At 45.6% G+C, this 14282-nt stretch overlaps 2 protein-coding genes across 2 annotated transcripts in view; one reads left to right on the top strand and one right to left on the bottom strand.

Moving 5' to 3' along the window:
• OPLAH (5-oxoprolinase, ATP-hydrolysing) overlaps positions 1 to 5012 on the top strand; it is a 37292-nt gene extending 32280 nt beyond the window's left edge. Inside the window, 2 exon segments of the mRNA XM_061565740.1 lie at positions 113 to 210; positions 4276 to 5012. Of these exon segments, the coding sequence (XP_061421724.1) occupies positions 113 to 210; positions 4276 to 4443 (266 nt within the window). The 3' untranslated portion in view covers positions 4444 to 5012.
• A 1073-nt stretch (positions 5013 to 6085) lies between these two features.
• Positions 6086 to 14282, bottom strand: part of LOC133350901 (transmembrane protease serine 6-like) — a 32640-nt gene continuing 24443 nt past the window's right edge. The window contains exons 13-19 of the mRNA XM_061565739.1: positions 13959 to 14060; positions 13271 to 13387; positions 12646 to 12762; positions 11680 to 11851; positions 11131 to 11405; positions 10288 to 10421; positions 6086 to 9155 (exon numbers count right to left, since the gene is read on the bottom strand). Of these exons, the coding sequence (XP_061421723.1) occupies positions 8994 to 9155; positions 10288 to 10421; positions 11131 to 11405; positions 11680 to 11851; positions 12646 to 12762; positions 13271 to 13387; positions 13959 to 14060 (1079 nt within the window). The 3' untranslated portion in view covers positions 6086 to 8993. The remainder of the gene's footprint in view (positions 9156 to 10287; positions 10422 to 11130; positions 11406 to 11679; positions 11852 to 12645; positions 12763 to 13270; positions 13388 to 13958; positions 14061 to 14282) is intronic.

Genomic DNA, 14282 nt, shown 5'->3' with positions numbered 1-14282 from the left:
TGCAAAGAATCAGTTATATTCCAACATAGATTATGATGATGATGACGACGACGATGAAATTCAAATTGTATTGTTTTTCACTTTGGTTGTGGCATTGCCATTGGGACTGCAGGAGGAGCTCCTGGGGCTACCGGACGGAACTGGTTTATCCGGGCGAACGGAGAGAGCCTCGAGCTGGAAGCCAAATCCTCCGTATCCGTGCAGCCCGGGGTGAGGAATCTCCACCGCCAACACTGTCTGCAGGAAGCAATTACAATAACACGGCCACACACAACATTGGCATTGGGAGCCAAGTGTCATGACAATAACGATGACCGGCAATGCAGATGAGTGACAGGCACGGGGCTTTCCACGATTATGCGAGGATGAGCAGCTTCACATGGGAGGTTGCGGCTTGCTCCTCCAATCCTCCAATCAGTGGAGAATCAAGGAGTCGCCTAATTGTGATTGGTGCGAAGTGCAATCCATGGCTCGCAACACGTTGTAATGTACGGTGTGGCTCTCTGTCCGAGTCTAATGGGAACCGGGGTGAATGCACTGAACAAAACATACGTACGTTGTTTATCCCTGTTCACGAGTAGGATACGATATATTTTTATTTGGACAATGTAAACGATTGTATCTGGCCTATAGATTTTACAAACAATGAAACAATGTGTATTCAAATAAATTACACTTACGGTATTCAGATAAAACAGTGAATTGGAAACAAAGTGAATAGAGTTGTTGAAGCTTCATTTATTTTAAAGTCAGTTTGCAGATCTTAGATTTGAAGTTTTCGTGACTGCAGGAATCCATACGCTTTGGTTCTTTCGGTAAAGTCACGTAGGTAGAAATAAAATAAAATAAACAAATCACGACGGTTCGATCGCAACACAAGCGGTCGTACTCCTTTGCCTGATGACGACCTTACCAAAAAAAACAAAGAGTATCAGTTTGCACAATTTGGTAATGTCACTTTTTTATAAACAGAAAAATTACGGAACGTTGGAGTGAGACAGATTTCAGTTGATAAGGCGTGACAGGTCTATTGCAAGTAGCATCTGTGCAGTGATCCCCAACGCGACAAAATGCTGAAAATTACTTGTCAGACATCTGCATACTGGGGATGTGCTCCCGATCGATATATTGATAAATAGAAAATCGGTAAATCAAGCCAAGATACGAAATATCAGGAGATCTGAAACCAAAACCATTCTTGTTTTGGATTGATCCTCTTACTGGACGCGACATCGCTGATATTACATCACTTCCACACTTTCCCGTCGCGTGACAGCACTGTTGCTCGCAGGAAGATAATTTGCATAACTCCAAAATGTAATCCGAAACTCACCCTTACTTGACACCCTTGTTGTTTTGAAAATACAAAAGGTTTTATTAGACCCTTTCTAACTCTTTGCCTCTGGGTTTTTCATACAACGCAATGGTAGAATCCTACACCCCACGAGTACTCTTTAAAATGTCACCACCCCGTTGGACACGTGCTCTATTGGTCAGATGAGGTGTGAAAATTGCAGCCGTAAGAGTAATAGCTGCAACCGAGTTTTTAAACGAGGCGCACATAGCATTGTGCAAGCAATGTGGTGATCAACATAATACGTGTGCAGGGCATCACGGTAGTTGTTTGTGAGCACACCTTTGTGTTGTTAAGCCCGATATTTTGTTTGCTGATCTTATTCACGGTGAATGGGTGTTCTTTCAAATAAACTTGTGAGCATTTTAAAAAGAGTGATGAGATCACACACACACACAAGGACATGTCAACCCCCAAAGGGCTCAAAATCGGTGAGATGACGACTGAAATACCTTGGGAAAACCCCAAGAAATTGAGGCAGTGAAACATTCAAGTGTGACGCAGCAGGCAAGAGCGAGTCTGCTTTTGGAAAAGAGGTTGTTAGACGATGAATTTGTGTAGCGGTGGTACGCTAATCCCCACCGCTGAGTGAACAATGCCGTAGTAAAGGAAGCAATAACCTGACGTAGTTATTAGGGGTTTTTTTCGCTTGTTTCTCATAGAAAAGCTGTAAGTAAAGTAAATAAAACACGTTTAGAGCTGAACCCCTTTTATATGAGATCTGAACTATCCGTAGTTATCGGAGCCAGGTGCAGTATTTGCAATGGGCAAACAACAAAAATTGTGAGAATCCATTCCACGGCAGGGTGTGAAACACTCAAAATAGACGTGACACGTTATGCACATCGAAGACTTTAGCCTCTCGGATCTATCCATGCAAAACCAACAATCATGCTCATTTGCTTTTTGCTGAAATAGGATTTTAAAACAGGCTTTTCTCGACACTACTAATAATAAGGCGAGAAGCCTTAACAGCAAGCAAATCAAATGTCATCTTCAGATGTGTTGGGTTTTTGCGATTAAAGTTTTTTTGGGTTGTTATACAAAATAACCTGAGCCAGTGGTGTTGCAAGGTGTATGGGTATAATGCAAGTGCCGTGTCTTTCCATTGACAACATTAAGTGACCTTGCCTCAATACACATTTTTTTTTTAAGTCTTGCATGATGCAGCATTTAAAAAATATACATTTGACAGTTATTTGGCGCACAAAAGCATTAAAAGCGCTTTTTTAAAGTTTCAGCCCTTTTGCCAATCCCCTCTTTGAAGGAGGCCTCACCATACCGTTTTGGTCGTGGGGCTGGTTTAACAATGGGTCCCCATGTATGGGGTTCTGGACCGGTTCAAATATCACTCGCCACTGAGCCATTTCCAGGAATTAAACGTCCGCACAGCACGGTTGGCTGCGTACAGCGGGAGAGAAGTTGAACATACATAAATAAAAACGCAGGTCGCTGGCTTTGCAGCAGTGCTCTAACCGCTGTGCCACCGCTCCACGCTTAAAGATTACAATTTCGTGTATCTATATATATAATCTATATATATAAAAGGGAAATTTGTGAATGTGTGTCTGTCTGCTCAAAATGTTTAGCGTACTTCCCGACATGCAACAAACTTGAAATTTGCCATGTGGGTACTTTCCAGACTGTACACCATGCAACAATTATAAAAATACACTTTTGTATTTTTTTGGGGGGGAGGGGGGGTCGCAATGATTATATTTTGCACGGCAAGTGAGCTGTGACGTCACATCTGTCATGTGACCCGTGTGCGGAAGCGTAACGGAGTGTGCCTGCTGATCGCGGGTAAAGTGAAATACAAATGTGTTGCTTTATTATTTTAGTCGTTTACTGCCGTACGCACCCTGAAAGTTGTGTGTGTCTGCTGCAAGCGTGTGTATGTGTGTACATATGGACGCGCACGCGCGTTTGTGTGTGGGGAAACGGTAGTGTAGTGGTTAGCGTGCTGCGCTACGAAACCGGCGACCCGAGTTCGATTCCCGCTCACGGCCACCACCGGTGACGATTATTTGAACCGGTCCTGGGCCTCATCCAAATGGTCGACTCAGCCTCAAACGAGTAGCTGGTGTGGTGTGTGAACATCGCCACTGGGGAGACAAAGGCGGCCGGGCGTGGTGAATCCAAGTCCCGGGCAAAGCCGGGTAGTAAAGCTCGTCATTTATAATATTGAGCACAGTCCACGCCCCATGTGTAGAATCATATCCTTCACCCCTTGCCCATCACCAAATCACCCCAGAATGCACAGAGCCGGGGATAATGCTTGCACAGGTAGCCACCGAATGTGGACAACAGGTGCGTTTGAGGATGTGGTGGGGGCAGTGCGTGGCAGTGCAGCAAAATCCATGGCTCTGCTCTCCACCCCTCCCACCTTCACCAAATGGCACCGCGTGAAGTATGGTCAAATATCCTTCATGGCCCTATAAGGCGTGGCGGAGGCCCCTCATCCAGGGGTCGATTGACAAAACGGGCCCATACCTGCAAGTGCATTTCGCCCTGAAATAGGTATAATAGGTATAAAATACATAGGTATAAAATTAAATAAATCACGACGTTTCGGGCGCAACACAAGCGCCCTGGCCACTTCGTTATAACCCTTGAGCTACACCCATTTCAAACCTTTTAAAACAGTCTGCCTCAGCAGCAGACCATGCTTTCCCAACTGACGGACGCTTGTGTTGCGCCCGAAACGTCGTGATTTATTTAATTTTATACCTACGTGACTTTACCGAAAGAACCAAAGAAAGACCCTTTTGCCAGTATCAAAAATTCTGAAAAATTACAATAGATTTGAGCCTTTCTGGGAATCAAACAGAGGAGGTGTTGAAGTATTCACACACCAAACAGATACCTTTTGCAAGGCATAACAGCAGTGTTGTTGGACCCCCCCCCCCCTCTTTTCCCAGGACACGTTTTGCCTGCAAACACCAGGAGGCGGCGGCTTTGGAAAGCTGGAAGACAACGCTGACCACGGCGGCGAAGAGCCGCGTGCCACCGATGGGCGTGAGCCAGCCAGAGCTTTTGCTGAAAGAGGCAGCTTGTTTGACTACAAGCAAGCCCAGGAATCCGTTTAAATTGTTCGCAGCAACGACAGCTGGCTCAGCACACCTCGCCTGCCGACATACGCCGCACAACAACAATGCAGGTGATGTAACGCAAAGCGCCGAGGGAGGCCGACACTGTAAACTGGGTTCTGCAACACACTGCCCGCGCTCCTGTTTAAGAACGAAGATGTTGCTATGGTCACCGGTGCCCGATTTGTGTTGGATTTAACACAAAGCGGGAACTTAAATAAAAGCATGCGGAGTGTTCAAATAATCCTTGCGCGTTCTACCAAATCCAGCTTAGCGTCGGCCTTTAAGCGTAGAAACGTACATTGTGTTGTGTGCGTCTCTTGGTAGGCAAGGGTGTTGCTGAAGCAGTTTCCACTGCCATGTCCCGTGAAGTTAATTGAATAACCGATCGCTTTGCCTGCGATCCCCATACAAATAATGTATTCGCAAACGCCAAGAAATTCTAAGAAATAACATTTCAAAGCTACCTCATGGGGCTTAACCCAATAGCTCCAATCCAAATAAGCTTGCTATCATTTTCACCGATGTATTTTGTGTGTCTGTATGCAACAAGATTCAGTTGAATAAAAATCGCTCACACTTGTCATGTTACTGTGCATTCATCTGTTTTGACTGGGTCTTCAACACTTACAACATCATAAAACAGACTTGGCAAGCAATATATACACATGCACGGCAGTTGAAAATATGCATTTCGTGATGTATTTTGAACGAGGTTCTTGCTGTTCTAACCACCTTTGGCTTAGCATGTTGATCGAGCTGAGGTAAGGTGCATGCAAATCACCTAAACGCGTTGGTGCACAAGACTTAACTATATTTTATTTTACCAGGCAAGGCCCACTCGGCTATATAGTTCTTTTTCAGATGCAACCTGGCCACAAATGACAGCTCAAGGAAGTGGCTTCAGATACTCTTAAACGCATGTTTCTAAATGGAGGAACAAACCAAAGGACCTGGAGAAGAATCCACGCGACGATGGAGTGAGACGTCCAAGCTCCAAATAATACAGGTGTCAGGGTCGAACCCACGACCTCCTGTATACCAGGCGAGGTAGTTAACATTTCACCACCGTTTTGTCACGGGCATTGTAAGTATTTGCATGTCTAGTGATGAAGATCCGGTTTACTTCTCCCAATTTTGTCAACCAGGGTGTTCATGCTGCTACGTGAAGATTGTGAATGAAACGCCATACATCTTACACCAATGGACCCACGATTAACACATTCCTGCGGAGGGAGCTGGTAGGAACGTTTGGTTGCTCGGTCAATGGCCAGGGTCAACGGTGGCGTGGTGTGTTCCGCAAATATGCCCGACTGAGGGCGGGCACAAGCCGGCGTGAGTAGGTTAAACGTTGAGTTTTAAGGGTACCACTGGGTGACTAGCCCCTCCCCATCCAGCCCCACCCCTCACCCAGCCCCTCCCCTCCCATTTTTGGATGCACGACAGACAGACACAATAATCCCCTGTGGGCTGGTGTAACCAGGAGGTTCCAACCAGTATAGAATGCACTCAACCATCAACACAAAGGCCTTTTTTAAGTCACACCAATATTGGGTTTTATTTCCAAAACAATACTGGACGTGTCAAATTCAACACCTTGTTTGTTGAAAGGTGGAGTACCTTTATAGAAAAAAACATGTAATAGAACTAGTTTAGGTCTTTATTTTTTATATAAAGTTACAAATTGCAACAATCATTTTAAAAGAACATTACTCCATAGGCTTCTCAAACTTGAACTAATTTCAAGGTTTACACACAGGTCGTTGGCTCAATTTATAGCAAACGTACAACGCTGGGTTTAAAACTTTTGCAGCTTTAAAATAAATGCCATTTACAACAGTAAACTTTACACAATGACCAAAGAAGATTCACAATACGTACACATAATTTTCATTGAAATAACATCTTGTTTAAAAGATATACTGTACTTTTTTTTACAGAAATCTATATGATAATTAATACATAATTACGTGCATTGATAGCACTATACGATTTTGTTTGCCCCAGGGAATTAACCCAACAGGTCAAGCTTATTTTTTTTTTAAAAGTGTCCATTTAAAATTGGATATTTTACTACAATTGTTATGTAGCAACATTAACAAGTCAAGCCTTTTATCGTTGCTTGAAATTCTAATATCCGACGATTACAATTAAAGCAAATCTGTGGGTGGGGGGGGGGGTGAGGCTTATTCCAGCCATGCGTTGCGGTTATTGCGTGGCACTTTTAACCGACAGTGGCTGGGATATCACTCACCACTTAGCCATGGCAGAGAACCAAACTCGGGACTTTGCGAGGTTCATAGTGCAATGCACCAACCAGTGTGCCACCATTCCCCCACCAGCTTTAAATGCTAAATCACAGTAATATTAAAAAAAATCACGAAATATATTTAATTGTCCCTTGGAATTGTCGTAAATAATACAAGGCAAAATGCTTGCTTCTCATCAACATACACTGCTGCACAAGATTTAATTTTAAAAAATCCCACTTCTAACATTATATTCACATTGCTAATGCAAGTGCTCCAACAAACTAAATCTGCACCATTGGAACCTCATTTGCCAGTAAAAATATGATAATTGGTTTTTTACCCTTGTATCTGGCAACAAAACCGACACCTTTTTACAAGGAGTCATGTTTACATAGACCACAATACCTGCAGTCATTGCAAACAAAAACATAACTCTGATAATGTGCACTGTCCTTGAAGTTGATTGGTCCACACCCGAGACAGCTTTCCTTCGAGCCTCGTCTCACATGGGTTCGACCAACCCATGTGAGACTAGGCTCTAACTAAATCTGGCTTCATATTATTTGGGTCTTTCGGTAAAGTCACGTAGATAGTTTTTTTATTATTTTCTTTGAACCTACGACGTTTCGATCGCAACACAAGCAGTCGTCATCAGGAAAAGGGGGTTTACTTCTAAAGGCAAACTCAGTTTCCCTGCTGACGACCGCTTGTGTTGCGATCGAAACGTCGTAGTTTTTTGTTATTTTCTTTGCACCTATCTACGTGACTTTACCGAAAGACCCAAAGAATATGAATTCCTGCAGTCACGAAATCTTTAAGCCAAGATTTAAATCTGGCTTATTACTCACGGACAGGATATTTCCGCACCACGGCATTCTACGTGCCATCTGCAACATCGCAATTACAAATATGCGATTCATTCCAGGCAGGACAACCTTTTTTGTACAGAAGCCAGGCCTTTTTAGTGTTGCATTTCAAATGAGGTGAACACGGGTGGATTTCAGTAGATGTGTTTCTCTGAACCTCGTGGAAATTCGGTTTCCTTCAAATTAGGAAATGAGATAAAAAATATCCCAGTGTTGCACTTGTGCAGACGTGCAGTTTTACGTCATCACTGTTCGATCCCGCGAGCCCGATAATAAATTGCACGTGTCCTCGTGGGCGTAAAGTGCGATACAAAGAAGGGGTTGTCACATCACTACGTCGCCATTTTATACCGAGACGACTTAAAAAATAAAATCTGCAGAACACACAAGCAATATTACATTTAAAGTGGAACAATTAAGTTTCGTGGAATCGATGCTTTAGGTTTTGCGACATGCTCCTTATCACTATTTGGCACAAATGTCAAGAAGATTCATTCCCCGACTGTTCGATGAATCGCCGCGATTCACCGTTGTGATTCGATTGTGAAATCGATCATTAGTTGTTAAGTCTTCACACTGGGTTGAATCTAGCGGCCACTTGTGGCTTCAGGGGGGTCACGTGAACCGAGTACCTACAATACATACAAAGGTGAAAAGCATTCACTCTAGCGAGATTCGATTTTGGTGAAATTATCATTATACCTTAAAGATATGTTACTTTTGACCACTGTCAAAGATAACCAAGCTTTAACCAGATAACCTACTTTATAACCACGTAGGAACACCCCCCCCCCCCCCATGCATCTTCGGCCAACCTCATTATTACCAAAGACAGCAGTGTATAATACAAACACACTCTTGGCGTGTTCACATTAAGTTGATGATGGATTCACAACTCCACCAAGTTGCAGTCGTAGTCATACTTCATGGAGGAAGTAAACAGGTGAAGATTTTCTTCACTGAAGATTCATATATCATATGTTTCACATTTCACTCTATGACCATTATCAACACTCCTCTTCCAAAAAACTTGTCCTGATTAAAACATCCGTAAACAGATACTGTTTGATGCTAAGCCGTCAATAGTGAGCACCGTCTGCACAGTTAATAAATAATACACGCGAGTCCTTGTGATCATTATGGTACAGGTAAAGGTGCAAAGCCCTGCACATTTTTTTTCTCTCACACCACCGCTGGTGGAAGGGCCTTCTGTTAGAAGAAACAATGAAGAGCTCCTCTCCAGCAGGTACTTTGGCTTCCTCTTCCGCACTGGCCAGATCGTCTTGCAAAGTGCGGGAGGAGAACCCACGCTTTCCCCCAGCACACGCGCTGACTAGCCGTTCGACCAACTGATGCACCCATCCATGCCGCCGGGTGGACCGAGTTGGAGGGATCTTTCGTGGGAAAAACTTGCCCGTCATGAGCCCGATCGTTAAGATTGGGCGATCATGTCGTTTATCCACTTGGCGAATGCGGTGACGCGGGTGTATACGCCGGGCTTGTTGACCAGCCCGCAGCCATCGCCCCAGCTCACCAAGCCGGCGAGGAACCAGGAGCCGCGATCCTCGCACACCAAGGGACCCCCCGAATCGCCCTGTTGCAAGAAAAAATGCCGAGTGCACGCAGCAGCAAGAACACGACAAAGAACAACGTTGGTTTGCGCAGTTCAACTTTCAGGGCACGTGCCATGATAGCACGCGCGCGGAAATGACCAGGATCATTGCCGAGTGTTTGGTCTTGCTTTGCTAGGCACGGGTTTTGTTGGCTTACATTAGATAGACTGTCAAATAATGAATGTGGCCATGGTTGAGAGGTTATCTCAAGTGTGTGTTGGGATTATAGCCACCGTTGCTATCCAACGTTCTTAAGTAACTTACATCACACGGTACATTACTCCCTCTGCACACACCATTTACTATCGAGGCACAGAATTTAAACAAACCTAATTCCATAAATAATGCCTTTGGCACGGAGGACGCACAACCCATGGCATGCTTTTAGAGAAAACGGTATCGTACGTGCCGAGCACACGAATGAATCGCGTGGCCAAAACGACACTTGTAGCCACCTTTGTCTCCCTAGGGCTAAGCGTCTGGGGCGAGTCGGGCAACACTTTTGTTCATTGGTGCTGCATGTGGCGAGGAATCAAACCCGATGCCACTGCAGTGGGAGTGCGCGCTCTGCTCCGGTTGTCGTTACATTGTTTTTTTTTACAAATATTACATTGTCACAATATCTGATTCCTGCAACTTTATAGTTGTATTTCACATTCACATCGTTTTTGTGCTTTGCTGAATTGTCTGTACAGTACATCTCACACCTCCGATTCGCACGGTTGGCTACGTACGGTGCGCGAAAGACGTTCAACATACATCTCGGTGGTGAGATGTTAACCCTAGATTTAAAGCTTTCGTGCTGTGACGGTTCCACCTGAAGACGGAAGCTTGTGTTGCCTCCGAAACGTTGTGATTTTTTTTTACTTTTATCAATTTTAATTTTTTACCTACGTGACTTTACCGAAAAAACCTGGCATACAGGAGGTCGTGGGTTCGATCCCGATCCCGACCCCGACGCTTGTATATTTGGCACAAGGTACAATGTTCCCTGGGCCTGAATAATGGGCCCCCTAAGTGGCATTCTGTCCTGGACCTCCGGGGACCTAAGGGCAGCCTTGAACCTATGCAAGTACACCAAGCATACTTGTGCTGAACATCCATTGGTCTCACCTGGCACGCGTCCTTTCCTCCGTTAGGGTAGCCGGCGCACAGCATGCGTGGCGTTGCATGGTCGTAGCTGCCTATGCAGTCGCTCTGGCTTATCAGGGGCAGTTGGACCTCCTGCAAGTTGTTGGATAGGGATACTGCAACAACAACAACAAACACACTAATCATCACGAGGTTCATTTAATCAACGAGCATGCACACAATAAAGAATCATTCCTAAACGCCCTTTTAAAATCAGTCACCGTTAAACGGAGGTAACGATCTAGCGCATGTGGTGGCAGCATCTGTAATGTGTTCTGGCAACGATGGCTCATGGCTCGAACCACAAACTCTGCCTCAGACCGATTGTCGTGGGAAGCTACATGGCGTGCAGGCACCCATCTGGCGCAGAAACACCGTTGGAAGTCACTGCAGTTGCATTTCAGTTAATTCGTTTTCCTGATAATATTCTTTTTTAAACCCATGGCGCAGGTTGCGGCTCCAAAAACTGTAGTCACTGGGTTCTGTCATGGAATTGTGCCGTATTTATGCTAATTATGTTCTGTTTGGCCTTTGACCAAAATCACCCCAGCAAAAATGGGCCCCGATCTCGTCAGATCTCCCACAGCCAAGCGAGGTTGAACAGTGGACAGTTGTGAAGTGGGTCACCACCACGCACAAATAGATAGCCATAGGGATTGTTGGGGGGGGGGAGGTGGGGGGGCTATGTGGTGGGTAGCACCACCGTTTCCTTCATGCTGTATGGTTGCTGGGCCCACTTGGCATTTTGGGAATGTTTTACTGGTGTTCAGCAATTGTGGTGAAAAATGATATATACATGCACGTGAGTCATGTGTCTCAACTCACAATCGTTGCCTTTGACAGTCCCCCAGCCAGAAACCCAACACATCTGTCCCGGCAGGAAGACGTGCGACGCGGCCGGCATGCACACGGTCTGCACTTGCTCCGTGAGGTTGACGGGCGAGTCGAGTTCTAGGAGCGCGATGTCGTAGTCATTCCCCGTGCCGACGTACTGTCTGTGCACAATGATCTGGCGGATTGAGCGATGCTGCTCCATCGGGTCTTCCTTGTCCAGCAGCAGTTTCCCGAATAAGAGCGTCCAGTCACTCAGAGCCTCAGCCCTACAATTTTCATGGAAAAAAAACAATATATGTGAAAAAAAACTGTTTCATAAATGATACGTTTCGCTTAAAATTAATAGGGGATCAGTCAAAATGTCTAATCTCCATAAGCCATGGTACATTTTATGAATATAAATAAAAAGCAGGCAGGGTTGTAACCTTTGTAAATAATATTCCGCATAATTACACATTTTATTTGCGCCGTTCTCCAATCGCAGCCTCATTGCACCACACGGTCAGAAAGGACGCGCCGACACGACAGAAATGGACGCACTTTCTGTCGACGCAGTGCGCGGCCGTGAGGACCCATTTCGGGTGGATGAGGGAGCCGCCACAGTGGTGGCTGTTGGTAAGGCCGCTTCGCAGGCTGGCCTGCCATGGCCAGGCACCCGCCACGGCACTCTCACCCCCCACGATACGACTCTGCACCATCCGTTTGCCGCAGGCTGAGGAGGAGGAGGTGGAGCGCGGTGGGGGGGGGGGGGGGGTGAGAAAGAAGAAACAAAAAATGCAATTGAGAGACGCCGATGAGAAATGCTGAAGAGAATTAAGAGGTGGTGAGCTCTGGACAGTATTTACATGACCGACTGCAGCATGCAATGCCTTCCATGAAGCATCAACCACCAGTCAACTTCCCAGGTCATTTACGGTGATGCCGATTTGGGCAAAGCTCCTTTCAACATATAGATATATACTCTGCAATTGTATCCCTATGTCATGAGACGTAGTGTCCATTTAAAATCAGCCACTTCAGATCCCTTCAAGTGGCTTCTGGTCCACACGGGAATGGGCAGCACTTTTAAAGTCAAACAGAAATATTTATTATAATAATAATGACGATGCTTGTTTATCCAGGAAAACCTCACAAAGTATCATGACTCTTTTTCAGGACCCTCCTGAAAAAGTCATAAGACCCCAGTTTTTTTTTTTATGCACAGGCAGCTTCCTAGATTCGATCCCAGGATCTCAGCGGTTCCGGCTCATCACTTTCACCATCATTGCCCCCCACCTCTGAGCCAACCAGCAGCAAAGCTGCTTTTGAATCGGTATCATTCAGACTCATCCATGTTCGACATCCATCGACATGACAGAACAGAGCTAACGTAATCATTCTTAGGTTATTATTTTGCGCACCTAAAAAGGGATGTGTGTGTGTGTTGGGGGGGTGCGGTAAAAATTATGTGAGCACAATTAAATGAAGAGGATCAAAAAGAACAGCTGCTGTGGGGGATGTGCTCACCACACGAGTGCTCGTCGGAGCCATCCGGGCAGTCGCTGTGACCGTCGCACTCCGGGTTCGGCTTGCGGATGCACTGCCCGCTGCTGCAGTGGAATGTGAACGCACTGCATGGGACCTCTGCCAGAGGACAAGCACAGGAAGGAGAGCAGGTTGTAATGCATGAAGTAACAAATGTGGATTCTGTTCATTCCTTTCTAGTTGACCGGTTGACCGTCCACCATGAATCACCACCTCCCATATGCCCAATAGAGAACTCTGTTCATGGGCTACACTGCTTTCTTTTGTTAACACCGTTTGAGACGAGGCTCAAAAGGAAGCCGTCTCTGGTGTGGACAAATCAATCAGAATATGTTTTTTGTTTGCATTCTGACCACAAGTATTGTGGTTAATACGGACATGATTCCTTGTAAAAGGTTTCAGTTTGGTGTTTCAACATCTTAACACCTGTTTTGTTGCCAGAAAAAAGGGGAAAACCTATTCTCATATTTTGGTACTGGCAAAGGAGGTCCCATGATGAAGCTGCAAGGTTTTCCCCACAATGACTCAGTCACAGTCAGTCACTCGACGCCTGACAATGGGCCGTGAGATTCGGCACGGCAGCGGTGTGGTGTGGGACGTAGCGCACCTTCTCCGAGACAGCTCTTCTCATCGTTCCCAGAAGCACAATCGGCAGAGCCACTGCAAACGGCGGACAAGGCCACACAGCCAGCGCCTGCTGCGCATTCGAACTGCATGGGACAGGCTGCACCACAGGGTGTCGGAGAGGGTGGGGGGGAAGATAGAAACAGTATTCTCTTACACAGAGTCCAATATGTGGAAGATTTATAAATAACAACAAAGTGTAGTGAACGTGTGAATAGGTGAGTAAAAAAAGCACCACCAAACAAGTAAAAAAAAGTCTCTCAATCCACTGCTGGATGAAGGCATCTCCCACACCATGTAAGTTATGACGGTTGTTGACTATATTTCACGATGTATGGAACCAGTTCAGGTAACCCGCCCCACCGGTGTTAGTCATTGCTGGCAATCAAACTTAAGTGGCTGGGTTCGCAGCGCACTGCGCTAACTACCGCACTTCCACTCCAAGTTGTAAGATATAGTAACAATTAAAAATAAAAAAAATATCAAACACAGACATCAGTACTGTGACTAATATCATCCAGCAGCATTTTGGTTGAGCAAATAAAATCCTAGCCCAGTTTTAATTTCATCGGCAGCAGAGTCGGGCTCATTAAACGCGGGAAAACGTTCAATTCGGTGAGTTCACAACTGTTATCGTTTGCCCAAACAATCTGTTGGTGCAAAGAGCTCACAGCAGTTCATCTCGTCGCTCTTGTCGGGGCAGTCGGGGATTCCGTTGCACATGGTCACGCACTCCGAGTTGGAGCTGCACAGGAATCCTCCCCTGGGACACGCTGCACACGACACACCGCACTGGTTGCACAAACAAACTGGGATGCCCGGTAGGCCACCAAGCATAACGATCCCTTGATCATCATCATAATCATCCATGGGCAGATAGACCGTAGGTGTCCCACAGCACATTTCCTCATTTGTTTCCACTTTCCTCTGTCTTGTGCCAATATGTTTAAGGAATGCACATCTTTCTGGCACTTAGATGTCAAAAGGAATAAGAA

This window comes from Lethenteron reissneri, chromosome 35 (assembly GCF_015708825.2).
Source record: "Lethenteron reissneri isolate LAM-NWPU_2019-01 chromosome 35, ASM1570882v1, whole genome shotgun sequence".
Classification (NCBI taxonomy): Eukaryota; Metazoa; Chordata; class Hyperoartia; order Petromyzontiformes; family Petromyzontidae; genus Lethenteron; species Lethenteron reissneri.
Note: the sequence above shows the minus strand (reverse complement) of the source record. Positions and strands in the feature narration are given on the sequence as shown.